A 24,359-nucleotide genomic window follows, 5' to 3' on the forward strand; every position below is an offset into this window, starting at 1 on the left:
GCTCCTCTTCTCCCAGTCCTACGGGTTCCAATTTTCTTAGTATTTAAAAAATAATATTCAAGGCAATTTATAAAGCAATCAAGACTGGCAAGTATTTAGTTTTCTATGTTGTACTTGGGTCTACTGAAGTTTACAGGTATGGTGTTTCCTCATTTTAGCCGTTTTTTTAGTCTAATAGTGAAGTAATATTTTTTCATTTGTCTCAGTTACTGTTAGTATGAAGGTGAAAGTATTTTATGATATCTGTACTAGATCAAACAGAAGGAAAAATGGATTATTTAATCGTGTTTCAGCACAGTACATCTTTCTAACTGCAAGTAATAAAGACTAGGGAACACCACATGAAAATTGAGTAGCATCTTTCTGAATTGGATGTGTTTACATTTATATAGTTCATTAAACCTTTAAGAGCTATAGAAGTAAAGAATTACATTAGGAGTGACAGAGCTTTATGTAATCTTGAAGCCTCTTTTTCCAAGTTACTGAAAACGTGCAGTATTCATTAATATCCTGTCATTTGAATATATAAGAACTTACATCCATGAAAAGTGTTAGTATAAATCTATTAAAATTTTTAAAGTGGAATAATATGGTGCCTACTATTGAAAGTGTCACTTTTCTGCCTTGTCATCCATTGTGTTATATACAAGTGCAAAAAAAAGTGAGCCTGATTTGTTCTCCTTTGTAGAGCCAGGCCGAGGCCCACTACAAAGGAAGTAAACATGCCAAGAAGGTCAAAGCTCTAGAGGCAACGAAAAACAAGCCCAAAGCTGGTTCTTCCAAGGACAGCGCAAAGGTTAACACGGGCTGCTCCACCACGCCAGTCTCGGCCAGCATCTCTGACAAATCAGGTCAATGGAAACTTTTTGTTCTATACATCCTTTCTCTTTTTTTTGTGTTTGTATGAGAGAGTTTGGTTGCATGATAGTGATCCATAACTTGTCTTTTCTAAACTATTTTGTACTATGCTTGTACAGAATAGATTTGTTATGATACTCTCAAATTGCTATTTCATGCCTGTGAAACAACTGGTGTCCCTGAATGCTACAGTGTATTTTTTTAAAAGCTATGAAATTTACTATTAAAAAGTATGGATGTTCTTTTGGCAATAGTGGATGGATGTGGGTGGAGTGTGAATTCTGAGGGTATATATTTAGCTGAAGCACAAGAGACCTTCATAAGAAATTCTTTCTTTCTGAATAAGACAATCTTGTGCTAATAGGAAAACACACCTACAGAAATGTGAAGCCTTGTGGCCTGGGTATTTCCTGATACTCACAGCTCATTAGTGCTTCAACATCACTTTTTTCCTTTTTTTTTATTTTTTTTTTATTTTTTTACCCTCCAGATGAGTAATCTGAGGAAGGTCAGCAACACTAATAGCACTAGAATTACTTGAGTTTCTGCTCTCAGTGTTGTATTACTGAATGAAACAGGAGACTTTCATGAACTTGCTGACAGTGTTATTCAAGAGAAGGCCCCTACTGTGGATTACCCAACTGTCAGTCCAGTAGACTACTGCTGATAAATTTGCTTCTACCTAGGGAGTTATTTATTATCCTCTTCACCAGAGCTGGTCTTGACTCAGGTGCCATGAGGTGAATAACAGCTTTTTGACATGTGCAAAAAAAATGACAAAAAAAAATCCAACTCAAAAAAAGTATCAGTGACTATTTCTCATCCTGCTGTTTTTACAGCAGCTTCAAAACTATCTGTGGTTCCTTAACAATGACAATGGGTACCAAATTTTGGGTTGATTTTCCTGGCAAATCACATTTTACTTTTGAGGGATGAGCTGAGTTCAAGCAGCATCTTCAGGTAAACAAGACATGCTACTATAAAACAGTAGCAATATGCCACTGATCTAAATATAAGGTAGGCTATTGAACAGAAAGAGGTTTAAAATATTTAGTAAATTTTTTACTATCTGAAATATTGAAAATAGCTTTGTTTAAGATAGGTTACTACTCCAGGTGTACATGGTGAGAACTCAGACCATAGCCAAAGGAAAATATCAATTAAGACTTTAGAGGACTTAACATGTTAATTCATCTGTGGTAACATAATTTTATAATGCCCTCACTCTCCAATGCCAAATGTTTAGGTCCAGATAGCAAAAGTTTCATCATCTTTTTCAAACTGCATCTTTTTCTTCCAGAAACCTTCTGGAGCTGTTTCATGTGTCCTTTGCCAGACTATGAGGTCTGAATTGAATTTATTCTTTTCTTTCCTCTGCAGTGTATCTAAAATCTACATTCAGTTTTTGATAAAACAATACAACCAGTCAAAAGGGAAACCTGCTCTTGATATTTTTTATATTGCCCTGTTTTGACAGTGTGTTGTTATGCTATTAATTACTCTGTACAAATTAGACAGATTACCATCTGTGTCTTTTGGATTACGCTACTGCAACTGTTTCTACGTTAAAAATGAATCCCACTGGCAATTTAGTTGAACACTTTCTTCCCATCAGGAGAACAGTGGGATTCTCTGTGGAGGGTAGGCTCCTCAGAGCCCCTTACTGCTGTACAGGAGACTGAGGATGGGGTGTTTGGGAGGAAAAAACCTGAACTTGAAGCAGATTTTCAGTATTTGTATGGAAAGCTCATCACAGAGATGGATAGCAACTTGAAGATCAGGGGTTTTATCTGACTTGGAAGAAACCATAGTTTTGTTCAGCTGCAGTTTCCCTTTCAGATATTATTGCCCATCTATTCTTTGACATGTGTTTATATCCTTAATGCTTAAAAAACTAAACTAAAGCAGTCGCTAAGTTGTCATTGGGTAGTGTTTTGGGTTTTTTGTTTTTCTGTTGTGTGTTTTTTTGTTGTTTTGGGGGTTTTTTGGGTTTTTTGTTGTTGTTGTTGTTTGGTTGTGTTTTTTGCTTTGGACCAAAAAATTTACTTATGCCATTTTTTCTGAATCTTTTAACACAGCTTTTATTCTCTGAGAAATCCGCTAGTACTAGATATTAACTTTCTAGGAATATTTTCATTTTCCTTCCGAAACTTTCCTTTGTATCTCTAATAGTAAGAATTTCAGTTCATGCATGTATTTGTGTTCTTTTTTTATCCTGATTTTCAGAGGAAATGAGACTTATGGTCATATCATCTATTCCTATATTTGTTTTTTTTCTGACTGCACCTTCACAATTTTTACTATATTGCCTAGTGTGCAAAAATAAACAGCAGAAAAGATGTAGAGATTTTAATCCTATAAATAAGTCCTATAAATCCTATAAGTTTGATGAAAATTGGCACCTAGGTGGAAGAGAAGTCCTGATTTATGCTCTATCCTGAAAGATGCTACCACATGTTTTGCTTGACCTCCTGAATGACCAGGGAATCAGCGTTCAGTATGAGACAGTTGAAAGTGTGTATGTGTGCTGTAGATCTGAAAAAAATTGCTTTAGAAATACATAAACTAAATGAAATCAAGGAAGAGAATTAAATTCCACCACTTGGGAAACTGTTGTTAGCCATTGTACTTTGGAGAGTTCCTGAGAAATGTTCATCAAGTAGTAAATGATTCTGGTGTCCTTTTCTAGTGGATGGAAGAGTAGAAAGACAAGCTAAACAGAGAAGACAGTTATAAGTTTATAAGTTCTTGTGATCTTTTTGTATCTGCTGTAGTTCCACGGGTATTAGTGCAGAAAGGGTAGGGAGCATTGCAGTAAACTGATAATCTGCAATTATTGTCTTATGTAGGTCTGCTAATAAAGGGGCACAACAGGCATGAGTAGCGCCCCTTCTGATGCACTGTCATTTTGAGTGAGATAATGATGAATGATTTGGAGCTCTCCAGACAGAACAGTTGTTAAATATTGAACTAAAATGTCAGGTTAAATTTGCTACAGAGCCATGGGTTCTTTGAGTCAGACATAGCATGAAGTCTAAAACACTTACTTGTCAGATGTCACCACTATAGTACTAATAGGAAAAATAATTTCACTGTTAGCTCAGCTAGTGATGAATCTATCAAAGGCAAAACACAAATTCATCCAGCCCTTATTTTTCAAAATGTATGTTGCACTGCCTTCTCTACAGCTGTTCCTTTCAGCCTGAGAAATGTGGCTGCTGGTAGAGCTAAAAAAGTTAAACTAATCTTTAAGGTTTTTTGGGATATTTCCAGAAGGACATGGGTTCCTGCAGGCAAAAATGGCCTCAGCCAAATGGAAAGGCCTGACTGTAGTCTGAGCATGACATTGTGAGAGAGAGTTCTCCCCTGCTACAGTTAATAGTGCAGTGTGACTTGGAAATGGCATTTGTAAATTGATCATCAGCAAACATTTAATGATAAAGCCATAGTGCAGGAATGATGCAGGTGGCTGCACCCTAAGTGGGTAGCAATGTGTTTAACTCAACAAGTTTGCACTCTGACTTTGTTTGTTATGTGATCTCATTGCCTAAGCTCACAAGTCCTTGCTGTTCAGGAAACACAAATTTATTGGTATTTGTAAATACCACCACCCTGCCCCATTCACTCTGCAGACAGGAAAAAATCGCCACATATGGTGTGACTATATACATATATATCCATAACCTGTCTCCCACACAGTTTCTCAAATCACACAGGAAAAGTCCAGTAATGGCTATATAAGAGTTTTAGATGCTAGAAAGTTACTACTGTGACCATGCAAGCTTTTGCATAGCTGCTTTGAGATGTGGTTACAGAACAGCTGTGTTAATAGCACTGGGAGCTGCTCTTGCTGGGGTGGGTTGATCCTGGCTGGATGCCGGGTGCCCACCAAAACCAATCTACCACTCCCACCCTCAGATGAGCAGGGGAGAGAAAATATAGCAAAAAGCTCATGAGTCAAGTTCTGTCAAACATAAGGGAAACTTCTGACAGCTTCTCACAGAAGCCACCTCTGTAGCCCTCCCACTACCAAAGCCTAGCCATGCAAACTCAGCATAGTGGCAAAGATTCCCTTCCCTCCCACTGGAAGCCCAGGGTTTTCAGGATGACTACACAGAATGTTAGATATATGTATGGCATTGCTTTAGGAAAGGGCAACATAGTTTAGAATATTTGAAGTGTGGTTTAAATACAGCTCTAAGAATGCAGTAGAAGATGGTGTCTGTGACCCCAGGTCAGCATAGTCTAGATGCTTACAGTGATGAATCCTTCAGGGATGCATATGATAATTACTGGACTGAAATGTCACTGTTTACTTATCAAGCAAAGAGGAATTCTTTGATCCTAGTTCTAAATCAAAATAAATAGTTCAAAATGAAGCATACAAATGATGTGGTATCAACTTCTTTGCATTTTGCTTTGATATGAAAATTGGAAATAAATGCAACTATTTTAAACTACTCAAGAGTCAAAATCATATTTCAGATTATAAAAGATAATAATTTTTGGCCTTTGATCATTCTCTGTATGCTCTATTGGCCTCATGCCCATTTGTGAAATGATAGGTATGTGTATTTCAGGTTCAGTTTTCATTGCAGAAGAGCAGAAGACACTGTTACTTGGGAATTAGTAGGTAGAGATAAACTGTTCAGATGCTCTGTGAAACACCATTTTGTTCAGCTGGCAGGAATATGGTAATTAGTTGTCCCATTAGACAGGTTTGGCAACTCCAAGCTATATCAGACTTAGAAAAGTTGACCTTCTGGTCTTGTCTGTGGGTTTTAGTTCATCAAGGGCTCTCTGTGTAATGCTTTGACAACAAAACTGACTGCTTTTATTCCTAAAGTAGTGTGCAACATGTTGAATCACAATTACTCAGAAAGCTTCTGATGGGTTGGATTTCTCCAGTACCCATTGCCAGTGCTGTGTATTCATCAACTACCAATGAGGTGAAATGTCCCAATGGAATGCTCGGTTTGTATTTCAGGAGTCCACCATCAGGACACTCTCTTACTCATCTTGCTCTCATTGCTTATGTTAAAAATCATTCTGCCGGTGCTCAAATTCTAAACCTTTATATATGCAACTCTTTACTTGGACTTATGCAAAAAATTATACTAGGTCTCGTAGCAAAATCCCTTTTCACCTTAACATTTGTTTCCATTTGTATCCCTTTGTTTTGCACACATTTTAAAGGAATGGCTTGTTTACATACCTCAAATAAACCGTTTCTTATATGATCCTTTAGAAATAGCTAGGAGCTGGAGACGTAAAACCTCCTCAGCTGAACTCTGGTGTATCTGTCCTGGGAAATTTGAGATTATTTGTCACACCGACACCATTATAAGAACCTCAAAAGCACAATGTTTCTAATTATTTTTATAATTTTGTGTAATGTACCAAAGTCCTCTAGATCTCTAAACAGGTTGTGATAAAGTTGAATTTTGAGGGTGGGGCAGGGATTGGGAGGGGCTCCAAGAGAGGAATAGGACAAGGATGTGTTTGGCTTATCGTCTTCCAGAGTGTATTTAGAGGTTCTGCCTTATGCCCTTCAAAGATGCTGGTGCTTATGTCTGGCCTCCTTCAAAAGCTAGTGATAAGCATCATCAGTTCCTCACATTTATGCTGACATAAAGAGTTCTGCTGAAGCTATACTCCATAAAATAACCATGCATCTGTGTTTATGTGGATTCAGATAGTGCCTGCTAAGCACAGGCATATTTCTGTTAGATAAAGGTATTCGTTTACGGTCAACTAAGTAGTAAATTCAATCTGGATCAGCCACCAAGGAGAGTCATTTCAAGGACATTTTTCCGTTACATTCTCTGAGGTAAGCTTTGTTCTTTTTTGAGTCAGTGTTTTGATTCAGCTATATGAAGATCCTTCTATATTGCCATCTGTTGAAACTCTACCTGCAAAACAGAGGTAATAGTACAGTATAGATTTTTCTGCTTGACCACAGTGCTTTTACAATGGATGATATAAAATATTATTAATAAATGACCATAAATTCATCACAGTTACCCTGTTGCAAGTACCATATATGTACTTACATCCATGGCACATGCAATGCCTGTATTTCATTTAATAGTAAATAGCTTCTGGGCCTTTTCTGGCAGGTAGTTTCAGCAGCTCTTTCAGGAAGTTGCAGTTTGGTTTATGCTTTTGGGATGAAAGGTGAGCCAAAAGAAAAATTAGCAAGTCAAAGTCTGTGAACAGGAAATCATTATAATAGGTTGGGATCTTTAAACACTTTCTTCCCTGCCAGCCTTACTGTTCATGCTTTTCAAAAGTGGATATTCAAACCTCATCTTTCTATGGGTGTCTAAATCTGAGTGGAAAACCAGTCATACTGTCTATTTTGCTGTTGATAAGCTCCTGGGAAATCTTTGGTCTGTCTATAATGCTAGCACATTTCAAATTCTGCACCTCAACTGAAAACTGATTATAGGTGCCATTTACTGAGAAACAAGCTCTGCAGCTGACACATGTACATTGATGAGCTGTTGCAATTCTTGTTCAAACTGGAAAAGGCCAAAATTCTCTTCTCTCTTCAGGTATTGTAGCAATCAGAAATATATGCAACCAGGATTTTCCTTGGAAGGAATGATAAGGTTTTGCTTTTCCTGCTGTACAATAAGCATAAGCTTTGGATCAAAAATATATTGTAAGATGAAATAAGACTCTTTTGGATGTTCTGCTCTGTGCCTGAGCACTCGTGTCCTGTATCATTAAAACTAAATACTTCTAGTAATTCGACTTACTCAAGTTCTCAAAACATGAATTTCAAAGCATTTTTTACCAGCATTTTTAAAATGATACAAAGCTTTTCTTTCTTTGAGAAGTAGTGATAGGCATTTGGCCCAGCAAAATTGACTCTACCAGTGTTGCTGGACAATGGGATCAGGGCCAGGGATGCTTCAGCTACTGAGATTTTTTTTAGCTAGATGTATGTTGTCATTTAAAGAATCCTTTCATATACATTGAATCTTTCAACACCTCTTTTATACTCTGAAATAAGGCATCTGTTTTTCTTGTTTGTTCTGTTCATGATCAAATATAGATTGCCTATTGAATATCCTGAGAGGATGTTTTTAATAGGATGATGGTCATAAGGGAATGATAGTAAGGTGAGTATGAAATAACAATATAACTTGCCAAAAAGATACCTGCTGGTTCTGTTGGGTTTTTTAACAACCCTGGGAGAAATAATTTCAGTTGTATTTAATACTTTCACAGTACTTATTGAAGCAACATATTCCTAAGGAAATAAGGCAGTTCTTCTGATACCAGATGTGTATTTTTCACTGGTACCAGAGAATAAATAACAGGATTCTGGTGATTGTAGTTGAATAAAGTTTTCTCTGTGTTCGGTTGTGCAAAGTTCAAGGCTGTGTTGAACCTGTAAAATTTAAGTTTTCTCCTTTTCTCTAAGCCCGTTAATGAATTTAGTGTCCAAATATAAAAGAATGGGTCAGGAAAAATGCTGCTTCAGTGGTGAAGGGGGAAATATACTTCATTCCCTATAGTAGAAAAATTATTTATGCAAACATTAGGCTACTCATTATTTCCTTATTGCTTGCTTTCAAGGAGAGTGAAAATATTTTAGTGTTGGTTAGACAAGTTATATCTGAAATGCAATTTATTTGTCAAATCTTGAGGGCATGACTGAATGCTCACAGTCCTCAGGCAAACCTGCTACAGAAGTGGGTGAGAATGCACAAATTACAGATGTCATTTAACTGAAATGAAGACGAGTGTTTCATAGCTGACTTTAACTGCAGTTCTGCCTGGGCAAGTACTGAGTGAGCAGTTCAGACACAGGCCCACGAGAATGTACTTGCAGAGTGTGTCAGTTCTCCTTGATTCTTTTATTTAGATGCCCATAAATTTCATAGTAAGTTCTAAAGCACTTCAGCATCTGAGCATAGAGTTTTTTGTTTTGCACAAGCAGCAAGTGAAATATGTTTCTAGTACTATATTTCAGATTCATAAATGGTGGAGCCAATGTTATTTTTACAGCTGAGATGATGAACTGAGACTAAGCAGAAGTGAAGAATCTCTGAGTAAAATACTGTATGGTTTTTATAATCTTTGGAAGTTATTTTTCTAAGCATTCCTGCATTATTAAAAAGTTTAAAAGACTGTGCAATACTATAAGTTTGCATTCCAGGATGTCAGAAATAGATGTAGCAGGATTTGGAGTGGGAGTGTAAAATATTTTCAAAATAGATGTCTGGTGCCAGAAAAAGATAAGTTTATAGCTCACAAAAACATTTGCTTTCACCCATATATTTTGTAATAGCAAATCTTATACTGCATTTCAAGCTTTACTCACACTGTATTAAAGTTTTCCAACTCACAAATTTTCCTATTCCAGCCCAAACAGACTCACATAGCTCAGAAAAGATGAAAGTAAATATGCCTGGGTATAAAGCAACAGGACCCAGGAAGAAGACTGAGCTTTGGATGATCTGAGTTTATGGATACTCTTTAAATTAACATTCACATTTGCTATCTGTGTTTTAGATCCACCTTGTTTTCAGTTGCCAACACTGTAGTGCTATTGATATTTCTGAGTTTTATGAACAAACTTCTAGTGACAGTTTTCCTAACTTATCAACATGTCACTGAGAAATACATAGAACTTGGCATTGTACACTAGGAAATTGCTCTGTGTTGGTGCTTGTAGACAAGTTGATTTTCTCCAGAAGTAATAGGTCTAAAAACTAGAGGAGGAGGAACCTGGGAATTGTAATAATCTTTTTTCAAATTAGGAAAAGAGAACCTGATACAATGTGCATTCTGTAAAATATCATTAAGATCAGCAGGTGACATAGAGGCACAATGCAAATGGCCTTAAGTGAGTGTTCAAAGTATGTTTTCTCTAGAAGTAATACATACACACCTGCATTTTGACTAACAGTACAAAATCAACCCTTCTTATTCCTGTAGCTTTTGCACTGAGAAATTGCATTGTGTTGAAGTATGAAATAAGAGGCTTTTGAAATGCCCTTTGTTGATAAATAGCAATTTTGCAGTTATTTTACTCTGTTTTATATGTATGTGCCAATGTATCATTTTTTTCCTTTCCCTGCTGGTGAGTGCAAACAGATTTTTCTTGATCTTGTCTTGTAAAACAGGCACTAGCCAGCCAGCATAAACCAATTCCCTAAGAATCTCCAAGTGCGTAAATAATTGATTAAAAATCATAGGCAATACAGCAGGATAACCTCTGACAACCCAGTAATTAAAGCAGCAGGAACTTACAGTTCAGGAAGGTGCACAAATAGGTACAGGAATAGATTTTACAGAGCAAGGTTTTACACTTGCAGAGCTACATGTACTTCTGAATATTTTCTAATTCTCATCAGTCCACTTTCATAAAAATTAAACCCAACCAAAATTGCAAGAGCAAACCTTTTTTAACTTCACATCTTTATTCAGATCAGCACAAATATTTTCATACTCTGAAGAAAATGCAGGCTCCCTTGTAAGAGCCTTTGGTATGCCAAATCAGAAATAAGATCTATCTAAGAAATTGTCAGCATCACTGCTGTAATGTAGCCATGCAAGTGATACTTCTGAAGTAAAAAAGGATATTGGGGTTCAGCCTGTTGAAGAGTAGTGATGCAGTTAATCAAATAATCGTTCTAGCTGCCAAGTTCGCCTAATATTGCACAGCCATCCAGACTTTTCCTGATGTTAGCTTCAGTATCTTGAGAAAATATGTTGCAGCTTATTTGGGGGCACATTTACATTTGAGGAAAAGCTTTATAATTATAACTTCCATTTTTTCCTCATCTTTGTGTAGAGACAAAATTTCTTCTCCTCAGCATGTATCAGACTGATTTATTTCATTATGTAAAATTTAACTCTTTTTCATACCTGCCTGAAGTACAAGAAAACACATTTTACAAAAATGAAAAGCAACCAAAGGGTTAATAGATACACTGTGCTGTCTGATTTGCATGTAGGTTTGCAGTGGAATTTTTCTAGAACAGAGCCCTACGGGTTTTTCAGCCTCATTTCTCAGTAGACTGCACAACCGGTGAGAAAGTAGGTATTTTGTCTGACAGCCATTAGAGTCTCATTATTCCACAAATGTGCAGATAGAACAAAACTTATTTTGAAATACCTTATCCAAGTTTGCTAACTCCTTCTTAATGAGTGTGAAGAAATAATCTAATGCTCTTTGTTGTTTGTTTTGTTGGGGATTTTGTGAGTGGTGCTGAGATGCAGGAACAGAGTACTTATAAATCTGTGAAGGTTGTGACCACTAGTAACTTAATTGCTGTCCTGCTATTGTCTTTACAGCATATATTACTCTAAGTGTTCATCGTTGCCATCATAAGAACAACAATTAATTTTGTGCGTGTGTACTTTATTCCTCTATAGCGCTGTGAACCAGAAGAAAATGCTTCCTGTGAAGAATGGTGTTTTGAAACCTGCCTTTCTTTACTGGAGCTATTGTCTGACTTTCTATTAAATAACTTTTCTGCTAATACACTGAAAGAGGCCCTTCTTTTCATCCTGGAAATTCAGTCACTGATGACCTCCTCCCTTCAAATCTTATTTCAGGCCAAGGAGATGTACAGCAGTTCTTGTTTCTAATAAAATTATTTGTGGGTATTCTTGTTCTATCCCCAGGAGTGTGTTCCAGGGTAGATTCTAATGTTTGGATAGGCAGTCCTACAAGTACAGTGTGACTAAATCAGTTTTCCCCACCTTGGTTTTATTTTGTTGCAGTTTCTTAACATCTCCCTTAATTACATTCAGCCAGGCTTGTTATCTCTTTGACTGTGATCTCTCTACTTTAATGTTTATTGGTTTAAATGCTGCAAATTTTGTTACAATATTTCTGAGGTATTGATTTTTCTCTCTACAGATTTATGACCTTCACTTTCAAAGCTCTCCATACCTTTGTATGTCTTTTGTAATACACTTTCAAATGTTGTCTTGCAACTACCACACAAAGCCATTTGAAACCAGCTTCTGATACAGTTTCCTGCTTTGCCTAGACCTATTTGTGAAGAGTTCCCTGAAATCAGCTGCTAAACTTACTTCTTTCATTCTCACCTTTAAAAATTTCGCTTTTGCTGTGATGGACTGAAAAACAGGAAAACACTTGTGAGGAGTTTGACTGCCAGAATGGTGCCTGTGTCAGTGACTGATTGCTGTATCTCTCTGTGATTTCATACGTGTCTGCAGGGGTCATCTCTGCCCTTAAACTGAGCATTTTATTTTATCTGGGGATCAGCTTCTTCTGTGTGCAGAAAGCTTAGAACAGAGGTCAACTGGTGACTATTGAGTAACTATTCAAGTAACCTATCTTTAGCACTGTCAGTAGGCATACTTTGCGAATGTGGGAAAAAATGTAATTAAATTCATCACTTTTTAGATTTATTTCACATGTGCCAAGCAATTAGCATGTCAAATTTAAACTGAGAATTTTGTTTTTCAACAGACAAATTTTTACTTTTTGTTTATGGATGCGAATACAGCTTTACTGATAAGCTTTTCAGCAAAATTTCTTGGATTGTCTACTAGTGTAATTAATGCAACTGATTTTACCTTTTCTATGCAGTTGTTTGGGGCAAGAATGTTTAATACACTGACAATGTCACGCAGTTTCTTTTCCCATTCTGTAATCACTGTATGCTACAGAAGTTGTTTAATGCAGCCCAATATTCACAGGCATATATGGATTTGTTGAAATTACAGGGAGAACCTGATAATCTGTTTTGCTCAGTGCAGATTTACCAATATGGGAGATATGTTTGCTTTCCCTCAAACTCTCTCTTAGTCTCCCAAATCAACACTTCAAACTAATAGCAACTCTCTGTAGCACAACTGATGTGGACTCAAGATTATCACAAGCCAATCTTTGCACCACACTTTTAGTATCTCAAAAATAAAATATTAACATTCACTTTCAGAAATCACTTTTGATTTCAGTTACCATAGGAAGTGACATTGTTGGAAATCAGTTGAAAATGTACAGGATCACCAAGCAGTACTTTTTTTTGAAAGGTTGTTCTTTCAGCAGTGATGTGCTATTGTAAGGCACCACCATAAAAAAGGCTGATTGACCCAAAGGCTTTGCCCCTAACTGTGCATCAGTTGTGCTCACTGTTCGTATGGCCCTGATAACCATACAATGATTGATTTACACAAGAAAAAAATTGAGACTGGTTTAGACTGGAAATTGCACTGGATATTGCGTGGCTCTTTCCTTCATGTTTTTCAAGAAAAGACCCATATGTTTTTACTATTTTCTTACCTTTGCAATGGAGAATAACTAGCATTTTACTGCCAAAAGTAATTTTTCCATTATGATCTCTTCTAACTTGGGAATGTGCACTATTGTGCAAGCAGGTAAAAGAAATATAAGATCAGATTTCTATACCTAGGATGGCAAATGAGTGAATCTCAGTGAAGCTCACAAAAGAGCTTCAGTGCAGGGTTGTAGAGCAGCAGTGGCCACCTTGCAGTGGCTGTGCTGCCCTTTTGCTGTCAGTACTTTGTGCACAGCTGCTGTTCAGTGCCTGGAGCTGGGGGATGCAGTGAAGGACGTTGCAAAGGGAAGGTGTGAAGCTGAAGCAGGGTAGTGGGTGGCTGTAAGCATGGTGTGATCTCTCCCCAGTGGAGAGCCAGCTGCATCACAGCCAGTGCTGGGCAGTGTTCTCAGCCCCAGGATCCTTCCCTCTCTGTGTGCCCAGCCTTCAGCACAGGCTGTGCGCAACACTCCCCGTTTCTGGTGGAGAAGAGAAGCAGGCAAGTGCAAAGTTTTACTTTTTTATTACATGAAGACGCACAAAATATGTATTTTCAGTAATTGGAACATTTTTCTGTTACTGTTACAGCAAGAGCAAATTTGTTTATTTATTACATACAGCAGAAAATTTTACAGTTTGAAAACGTGACAGTTTTGTAAGGGTTGTTGGGATCATAGCAGAACTTCATATCTGAAAGCTTTTAGCATATGTATTGGGAAGGGTTCTTGCAAGTGTATCACATACCATCAGTACCTTGGATATTTTAATTCTAACTGCTAGTTGAACAATCTGTTGTGGAACAGAACTTTATTGTAGAGATGTTTTGCGTATCATCAGTGATAAAAACTGGGTAGAGGGGCATGTTGAGGGGTGTAAATAGCATTGAATATTTTGATACTGAAAAACATTATTGGATTTCTAAATCTATAGAGAAGTTTCAAATTCACATTGTTTTTAGTTTTATCAAGAGTGTAAATTCTGAATTAAGGATCTGAATGTTAGGTTACTTTGTTGTTGTTGTTGAAAATAGCATTTATGATTTCTTTATGAAGTCCAAATGAAACTTTTTTCTAATGTGCACCAAAGCATCACTGACTCAAAAAAAAAAAAGCCAATAATGGATAGGACGCATTCTCTACACCACAGCAACTGCAGTGAGAGTGGCATGACCTGCCAAGGTCAGTGAGTCACTTCAGCTGTAGAAGTGAAGCAGTAGAACCTGTAGGTTTGAACCTGTGAGGTGTTGCCCTGCAGTGTCCTGACTTTGATACTCAAAATGAGACAATACTGATCAGATAAATGAGTCTTGAATTTTTACATGGTGCTGACACAAGCATGAGTCAAACAAGCAGAAATATGTGAAAACAACTTCAAAGCAGAATTAAAACAATGCAATGGGTGAGAAAAGCATTGATATTACCGAGCCCAAAGCAATACTTAATTAGCTTGCTTTAGTTATTTTCCCTGGGGTCTATTTCAGAATAAATCCAGGCTTCAGTAAGAACTTGAATCATCAATTTACTTCTCTGGAATTTAAGAGAGGAATTTAAGACACATGAAACATGGCTCTTCTGCATGGAAAAGGAACATAGGTAAATAGTACAAATTAGATTTTAAATTAACTTCTTGCACTTGAGTTTTGGTGTGAGTGTTTCAGGCTGACCCTGATGCAGGTTGAGTCACAGCTACTGCCTTCAGGCAGTAGGCTGGTACTGCCCTGGTGTCACGCTTCCAGCTGTGCTCTGCTAAGCTGTGCAGCAGAAGCTGGTGTGCCCATGGTCCAGGCAGGATGGACTCCTGCACACCTTTGGGCTCTGCCTGGCTCTATTGGTCGTGAGCCAGGTGGAGTTTAGAGCAAATCTGAGCCTATTCTCAGTAATACCTTCAGAAATAGCAAGAGGACTGTAATCCTACAGCTGCATCTCACAAGTCACATCTATTTTATAAGGTGGTGATAGTTGGGAAGTATGGGTATGCAGGCAGCATTAACAGTTCCATTTTTTTATTTCTGCATGCAGATATTGTTAGCTATGTGCTATAAGTGCAAATAAAAGAGTAATAGTCTTTGTGCTTTGTATAGACATGCAATTTGCATTTCCTGTGCTTTGCACTGTTGAATAGTTGGCATTTCTGTCTCAAACATAAAACTGTAAGTAATGGTGTTTTGAATTATGTGGATTGAAACAGTAAGCTGTTATCAAAAGCCCATTTGGAGAAGTGCAATTTTCTGATTTTAGAAGCCCGGAAAATGCAGCTCTGGGCCCACTGCAGTGACAAATACGCACTTAGCTCCCTGTACTTTCTGTGGGAGTTCAACTGCATAATAACCTTCCAATGATGATCTTTGAAGATGTTCTGCATTAAACATTTAGAATGGTGGAAGGAAATATTAATTCATAGAGGGGAGTATGTCTCTCCTTATACACCCCCATCGATGAAGAGCTTATTTGTGTCAGGAAGCTTTCCAAATAGTGGAATTATGATGTGAACTGAGGTTCTTTCCAAAAGCTGCAATACTGGCAGAATTGAGCCCAGCTGCATGCTGGTAACTTCCCTTTGGTTTTGTAGAAGTTTTCTTGTTAGTGTGTATACTCTAGAGTTGTTGGAATATGAATAGTGAAAACACTATAAATCTGGGGAATATTATAAAAATCAACATACTACATCAGCTGTTGTCTAGCTAAGTGAGGAGAAGTGGGAAATGAAATCTGTAATTTTTTCAATCATCTGTTAAATTCAGTGCTGGAAAACCGTCACTCTGTGATGGTAATTGGTGGCCGATGTAAAATGGATCTTCTTTCATATCTTGGGATCTTACTCCACAGATACTTTATGGCAAAACAAAGTCTGCTCCCTCTTGTTATGGTCAGTGAGATCCGTGCAGGCAGGGGTGTTGCGAGGAGGGTAAGCACTGTGCTTGTTGCACAGGGATGATGATTTCTATCGCCAGGAAGTGTTTCAAAAGCACCAAATTTTTTATCCTTACATTTAAAAAAATACAGGGGAACAACATAAAAAAACCCCAAAGCCAAACTAGAAGTGTAGTTGGTATGTGTTAACATACAGCCGGCAGTTATGTAGGTGTATTTTTTCTATAAGGCCTGAAATGCAAAATACTTTGGAACCTTTCTTTATTCCATTTTGGTTCACATATATCCTGGTGTTATGTCTTTTGCAGTTTGGCATAATATTGCATAGAACAAAAACAACAACAATTCTATTTTTCAGTTATGTAAATTTGCAAATGACAGCTGGTCATTGTGTTTCCTTTGTAGATGTTAGCACCTCTGAGAATTTTCCATATTGAAAACTTTAATTTAAAATGTTAGCGAATGCTATTTACTGAAACTGTGTTTTATGAAGACTCATAAGTCATATAAAGTATTCTAGATTTTTGAAGATGTGACTTATTACTATGGAGACTTTAAAGTTGAGTAGCCCATGAAGTACAATTTAACATCACTTTCTTTTGTTGTACTTTGTCAATCAAAATAACTTCAGAATCTGGTTTTAACATTAATTTGGTCATAATAATAGTCTTTGTACTTGACTATTTTCAATGTTTGATATAGTTCATATTGTGTAATTTCAAAGTATTTTTATTATTTAAAAAAATAATAGTTCTTTTATTAGAATTTTCTTTCTCCTGGTTTATAACAATCTAAAATTGATGTACTGCAATGCACTTCTGGGAAATATGCCAACAACTGTGGGGGTTAGTTTCAGGATGGCTATTCATAGCTCATACACACTTTCAAGTGCTTGCTTGAGTGGGTACAATCCTGTTTTCAGAGTTCTTGGTAGCAGTCTTGGCCTGATACACAAAGGCATGTTAAGACAGGGTCTGATAGCTGTAAACATGAAGTGCAAGGGTCCATGTTAAAAAATAAATGTTCAAATAGAGCCTAGTTTTTCAAGTCAGTTCAATTCTATTTCAAATTAAGCCATGGGTTTCAAATGGGGAGGCTGCTCTTGTGTAGATGTTGTACTTGCTTAGATGATGAAATTTGATTCCGGTTGTTCAGAGTGACACTTATTCAGTCATTTCTCGTGTCTGTTTTGTCGGGGTTGCTCATACCAGCACCCCTGCACTGTCCCCCTCCTATCCCATGTTTGTTTTGGACAGAGCTTGTTTCACTGCTGGCAGCTAATATGGCTTGTGGTCACAAGGCCTGCAGCTGAACAGCTTCAAATGCAATGAGCCCTTGAGGGGCAGCATGTAAGCAGGGAGCATTTAAGTACTGGCTCTGGCACAAAGTTCCTCTGCAGGCACAGCTGGGACATTTTATCTCTTGTTTTTTGATCACCATCTGCAAAATGAAGCAATACCTGCCTACCTGCCAAGATGATTGACTCATGCTTGTAAAGTGACAAAGGAATGCACTGAATGCACACAGAAGCCCCCTGTGACCTACAAATACCTGGGGAGTCGTTAATGGAAAAACCTAAAATTATTAGCAACCATGTCCATGTGTAGTACCATAACTCCTGGAACTGAAATGAGGGATGTATGTCAGATGATGCTAGAGTCTTTCAGTGTCCTCCCAGTGACTTTGAGAAATTTGAGCCCTTCCAAAGGCAAATGTAAACCTTTTGAGAAATATTTTTTAATCCCCAGTGCAAAGCCTTGCTTGTTTCTGAGTGCTGTCCAGTCCTTAAGCCTGGCTTCCTTTGGTATTGCTTGGGCTCCTTTCAACTGGTCATGCCTGCAGCACAACAGTAACAACATCTGGCATGAATTTGGTGAACTCGTTGGTATTCACTGGTAACTTTAAAAACGGGAAAATCACCCCTTTTTGTCAAATTACACGCATTTCATGGCAGGACTTTTAACAAGATTTCAAGGATGCTGCTCTCTTTTATAAAATGAGATAAATTAGCCCCCTGTTGTGTTATGTTTACTAAACCCACAGGACTTTTACTGTATGCTTTTTGTATGCGTGGCATAAAACTACAACAGATGGATTTTGTTTCTTTTAGAAGATAAAGGGAATGAAAAGCCCAACAGTGGGAGTCAGCAGTCCAATACAGAAGTGGATCCTTTTCTTCCCAAACCTGGAGTGGCGCCTGCAGCACCTGCCTCATCTTCCAAGAGCACCAACGGAGCTGCTAACACAGTTACTGAGTCAGAAGAGGAAAAAGCCAAAAAACTACTTTACTGTTCATTATGTAAAGTGGCTGTGAATTCCCTTTCACAACTAGAAGCCCACAATACAGGTGAGTATCCATATGGTACAAGTCAGCTGTGTGTTAACATTTTTAAAATTCAGTGTTCCAAGGTGGTAGCCACACTTCACTGAAGTGTCTTTTAGTTAAAACTTACAATAGCAAGTTAAAACGCTGGCCTGTTAATGGCAGTTTCCTGTGTGGTTTTTGATATTCTATTAAAGCTATCTCTAATTTTTTTTTTAACTGTTGTTCATGTACTCTCTAAATTTTTAGTTGACAAAATCCCTACAGTTCATGTTAACTAATCAGATCCTTTCACACTGAGCATCACAGTAAGATAGTGGTTTCTAAACACTTAAGGTTTCAAAAATGCCTGTATTCTCTCTTTTTCATATTTTATTTCATTATCATTAGTATATGTTATTTTGCTGGTAAATGTTACAATAATTTATTTGTTATTTGATTTTTAAAAATAATTTTAGGGTGGGCTCATTAGGTTTCCTAGATGTCATAGAATCTTCTGATTATTGAAGATTAGTTACGTGCCCTTTTTTGGGCCACAAGCAGCAATCCCTAGTGTGCTCTGTCTGTTTATGGCGTGCTGGTGATGTAAAGCTTGTTAACAAGCCATTGAAGCTGGTTTTACAGCTGTAATCCATTCTTGAAATGGGTAAAGCAGCCGTTTCTTCTGAATCAGAGGATATTTATTGAAGTATTACAGTTCCTAGGCAGGTTTTGAGGGATTGCTGTAGTTCCTGTCCCAATGTTGGCTAATACCATTTTCTGCTATTCGCTGGCTCTATGGAATTTGGCAAAAGAATAAGCAGCAAACACTTTGGCCATCCAGTCACACACTGGCCCAAACAGTGTGATCCAGCATGCCTGCTGTTCCTTTCTTTGCACAAAGCCTTCTGGCTTGCCCTTTAGATCAAGGACACACGAGCTACACTGACTGAAACAAGAGCGATCATGAGTCCCAGTCTGTGGTGGCTTTAACCATTCTGTCTTGAAGATAAATGCTATAAAGTCCCAAGGCTGAGGGAATGTTTTGTGCTGCTGATCATGAACTCACCTGCATCTCCTTGCCCATTAGGCTCCAAGCACAAGACCATGGTTGAGGCTCGGAATGGTGCTGGTCCCATCAAGTCCTACCCTAGGCCTGGATCCCGAATGAAGGTGCAGAATGGCAGCAAAGGCTCAGGACTGCAGAACAAGACGTTCCATTGTGAAATCTGTGATGTCCATGTTAATTCAGAAATTCAGCTTAAACAGGTAAGGAGCTCTTTGTTGGTTGTAGTTACATTGCAATGTTGTAGGTGCAGTGTAGGGCTGTATGAAGATGTGTTGGTGAATATTGAACAAACTTAGTATTTCTTATCTGTCTTCCCACAACTATTTCTAAATATTTCATCGTAGGTCAAATTCACCTTTTATTTTAGTTGGGAAAAATGGGCTTGATAGTTGTAAAAGCAGAGGTGTCAGCGTCCATGAATGGTATAGCAGATCTCATTTAAAAGTTTTCTGTGGTTCAAGATAGGGATTTGAATCTTGTTCTCCTAACTATAATTAATTCTGGGTTGAGGTTCCCTGAATGCATCTTTCAGTGCTGTTTTCAGTCTGCTCCAGTAATGTTTAATGCTATGTGAGAAGGAAAACATGACTCAAATCTATTGGTTTGGGACAATCCACCAGTAGGCTAATAGTGTAGATATGTCTGAATTATGTAGAACAACATTATCATTAACAGTGTGGCTGTTGTGTGCCCGTGGAGCTGTTCTCTGAGCCAATTAGCCCTGGGTTCAGAACTGAGCCCATACAAATGCAGTGATTCTGGTACCCAAATGGGAATCTCTGACTGGATGGTGCTGTGTGAATGTGTCCTCTCATTCCCTGTTTTTCAGTTAGCTCTAAGATAATTTTAAATGTATGTGTAGACATATCCCTGGGTACTGGTTCTTCCTTCAGCTAATATTGAATTGTTTACACAACTGAACAGTATCAGCTAGATGGAAATTTACCTCTTACTTCTGAATATACCTATGACCTAGTGACTACAGCTCTGCCTGGTTTAAGGCTCCTCAAGTGGAAAAAGGAAATACCAACCAAATTATCAATAATTTGCAAACCCTGTCTTGAATCACAAAATACGCTGTATTTGGTTAGTTTCTGATTCTCTATTTGATATGCTCCAAATTGTTATGTTTAATTTAGCAAAACTCATCCTTGCTCTCTATAAAGAACTTTATCTTACAAACAGGGGCTTAGGCATATCCTGCTGATAAATCAATTTCAAACTCAAAACGGAGAAATGTTTAAAGAGCTAATTAAATGTGAGGATATTTATTTCAGCACATTTCCAGCCGAAGGCATAAGGACAGAGTTGCAGGAAAACCTATGAAACCTAAATATAGTCCTTACAACAAACTGCAGCGCAACCCAAGTATTTTAGCAGTAAGTATTTCTATTTCTCATCACTGTCTGTGTGAATTTGTGACCTTGGGGACTCCCACTGCACAGAGACAGGAACATGACAGACCCGACGCTTCTGTAGCCTCTCTTCCCCTGCAGGCTGAGTCTGCACAGGAATCAGATGTGAAGATAGTTATGTGTTCTGTCTGCCTGTTCCAAGGCATGCAGACAGCACTGCAAGTGTTATTTACTGCTAGAAAGAAGGGAGTAGTCAGTGTAATGGGGAATGGACCATGTGTCCCATGGAAAGATATCAGCTCTGCTGGGCAAGGGCTCTTCTTTTGAAGACAGAAATGGGTATACTCTCTCTTTTTGCATACCTGAGAGAACTATAAGTTATGATGGATGCAGTCACGGAAATGGACGTAGAATTAAGATATCAAGATATTTTTAAGATATAAAAATATTAGTGCTCATTCTCTGCATACAGCAAACCAGGATGCTATGTGCATGTATGAGTTGGTGCAAAAGAGCCATCAGGTGTTTAGGAGAATTGACTGCCTGTATGTTCAGGCCATGTCTGTCACTGGATATCAAACACCTCTCCTGTCTCTGTGCCACTGGCCAATCCCTGTCACATGCACCTGCATTTCCAGGAATCCCCCAAGCTGGTCCTGCTTATCATCTGCAGCCAGAGTTCAGGCTGGCTTTAGCACAGCACAGTTTGTATGTTTATTTGGTCATGACACAGCCAGTGTTCGTTGAAAAAAATGCTTGCCAGCTATGACACAAAATCATTTTACAGGTTGGAAAGAAACAGATGCAAATGTGTGTGGTTAAGAGAAAGCATGTGAAAAGCCTGTAAATGCTGAAATATTGATACGTCTGTGTAATTGTTTAGAGGGAAATGAAAATGCTGTAGGCTTACTCTAATTCTCCCCAGTTGGTAAGTTCTGGCCATGCTGATATTCTTCACTTGTATAATACATCATTTTATGGTCTATTGCATAAGGAGACACCACCAATTATAAAGGAAGGAGATGAGTATTTTTGCTTCCACAATTGAATGTTTGTAGTGCAAACCATTTTCAGTGAGAGATAATATGAGTATATATATTTCTGATTAGGTGTTTCACCACAAGCACCAGCAATGCTTGTAGATCCTATGTAGAGTCATATATATACATATATTTCAGAAAAAAATACTTTTTGGCATCAATCTTAAATAATATTTCTACTTTGAAAAGAGCTGGTCTACATTGGAAGACGCAAAGCTGACTGGCCTGAAACTACCTTCCCATCTTGTCCAATCTACTTTTCTACAATTCATTTTTGGAAGTGGAAAATTTGACTTTTTATATTGAAGTCTTAATTATGAGGGTGTTTTTAATATTTCATGCACACAGTTATAATTTATATAAAGTTACTCACTTGCAAATTATGCTTCCTTCTAAACATCAGTGACATGGTCTCTAGACTCAAGAGATTTATTTATATTTAAATATAGGATTTGGTTGCTTTAATCGCCCTGGGAGTAAGAGGACAGTGCAGGTAACATTTCTAAGCAGCTGTAAGAGGTTTCTGTGAGAAGCCACAGTGTTCCCTATGCCAGGGTTCACTTTTTCCCTTGTGCAAAAGTGGGCGTTGGGAGAACCGTATTTACATTGCTTTTGTGTGTGTGTTTTATTCCAGGCAAAACTTGCATTCCAGAAGGACATGATTAAACCTCTGGCACCTGCTTTCCTCTCCTCTCCTCTTGCTGCAGCTGCAGCTGTATCATCAGCTCTGTCCCTCCCTCCCCGGCCCTCGGCGTCCCTGTTCCAGGCACCAGCAATCCCGCCAGCCCTCCTCCGGCCGGCCCATGGGCCCATCCGGGCAACGCCTGCCTCCATTCTCTTTGCACCATACTAGTTTATTGATGTGAGAAAGAGATACTATGGCCAGTACAAAGGGCAAAGGAAAGTAGGAAAGGGGTTGAGGTTTTAAAATGTTTCTGTTTTGCAATGCCATCCAGCATGACACCTCATCCAACTGCATCATAAAATCCATCATTGGCAGCACTGTATTTTGGAGTCTAGACAACTCTGTCTTCTCTCTGTCTCTGTTTTTTTAATCAAAATAGCATAATTTGCTTAAAAATTAAATTGCTCATAAAATTTGTACTACTAAAGCATCTATTCATTTTTTCTTTTCCTTTTTCTTTGGCTTTTTTTGGTGTTTTTTTTTGTTTGTTTGTTTTTGTTTTGTTTTTTGTTTTTCAATTTGTACGATGCACCTTGGAATCAAGGAACATAAAATATTTTCCTGACAGACTTGAAAACTAGGGTCTTCCTCACTCACACCTATGTAAATACTTCTCTGAAAAGCAACAGGGTATAATCTAATGTGGAAAAAAGGAAAAGGCAGATGTACCAAATGCTTGATTGCAGATAACATCTCAAGAAATAATTGCATCCATTATTTTCATGTGCTCTTGTTGACAGGGATTATGTGCTGTCCTAGACCCCAGTACTGGTGTATCTTGTGTAGTACTACAGATGTACCATGTCTGATTTTAATATTTTTAGTTTCTGTGCAAATGTTTGAAAGCAATGCAATGCTGAAGCTTTTAATTATTTCTTTTGTGTCATACTTTATTTAGAGAAATCAAGAATAGAAAGCCATATAACATAGAGTTAAGATTACTGCTTGTTTGCTACTTTCATTTAACTTATTTTTGTTGTTTCTTCACTGGTGTTGCTAAGCAATGTTTAAAGAGAAAAAAAAGCTTTTCAATTGCACATTGCCACAGCTCACATGTTGTTCAAGAAGACAGTGGATCCATGTGTTTGTACGTAAATATCCTGTTTTCTTAATTTCTAACTAGTTTCCTTTGTAATGATGCTGCATAACATTGTGGCTCCCTAATGCAATAATGTACAGAACATAAAATATTTATAATTGACCATATTCTCTGTTTACTGAATATATTGCAGTAATGTCCCACCTATCTTCTTAGCTCCCCAACCCTTTTATAAAGGTGAATCAATATGCAGTGCTCAGACTGGAGTCATTATATGATAATGGGGACTACAGGTGGAAGAAAGAAAATAAAAAGAGAATTAACTTTTAGAGCATCTTTATCAGCAATCCATAATAGTAAGATGTCTGTGTATTTTTTTAAATGTACCTTTTCAATAAAATAATAAGAAAATTATATGTGCTTATTGTGTTTTAATTGGAACAGGAAAATAACGCCTGAAACAAATTTAGCTAAAGGAGTCTTCCAAGAGCAGACAAAGCATCAGAGTTGCAATAAAGTATAATTACAGAACCTGTGTTTGTTTCTCTCGTGTTTTAATGTCTTTTCCTTACTGCAGCCTGTAACAGCCTTCACTGGAGCTTTTTTGCAGCAAGACTGTAAACATTCACTACATCAGAGTTTCGGAGGAAGATGCAGCGGAGACAGGTGTGTGATTACGTGAGTTTTTACTGTTCCACCAAAATGCTACACCATGGTTGTGCCATTGCTAATGGAGGTTAAGGATTAACTTTAAACAGCCTGGGCAGACTTGAGACTGGAAGCAGGTCGCTTGGGAGCCAGGACTTGCTCTGAAGTATGGGCAAAGCATGCAGCTGCTTCACCCAGCAGTGAGCTTTTCAAGG

General features: G+C 37.8%; 1 protein-coding gene across 5 annotated transcripts in view; it reads left to right on the top strand.

The window, feature by feature from the left end:
- The window catches only part of ZNF385B (zinc finger protein 385B), a 110,024-nt gene extending 86,115 nt beyond the window's left edge, over nt 1–23,909 (top strand). For all 5 annotated transcript variants that reach the window (XM_030952831.1, XM_030952832.1, XM_030952833.1 and 2 more), the window contains 5 exons: nt 689–851; nt 18,117–18,353; nt 19,399–19,577; nt 20,655–20,756; nt 22,407–23,909. In XM_030952831.1, coding sequence (XP_030808691.1) covers nt 689–851; nt 18,117–18,353; nt 19,399–19,577; nt 20,655–20,756; nt 22,407–22,625 — 900 coding nt within the window. In that variant the 3' untranslated portion in view covers nt 22,626–23,909. The remainder of the gene's footprint in view (nt 1–688; nt 852–18,116; nt 18,354–19,398; nt 19,578–20,654; nt 20,757–22,406) is intronic.
- Nucleotides 23,910–24,359: the final 450 nt, after the last annotated feature.

The sequence above is a fragment of the Camarhynchus parvulus genome, chromosome 7 (genome assembly GCF_901933205.1).
Source record: "Camarhynchus parvulus chromosome 7, STF_HiC, whole genome shotgun sequence".
Taxonomy (NCBI): Eukaryota; Metazoa; Chordata; class Aves; order Passeriformes; family Thraupidae; genus Camarhynchus; species Camarhynchus parvulus.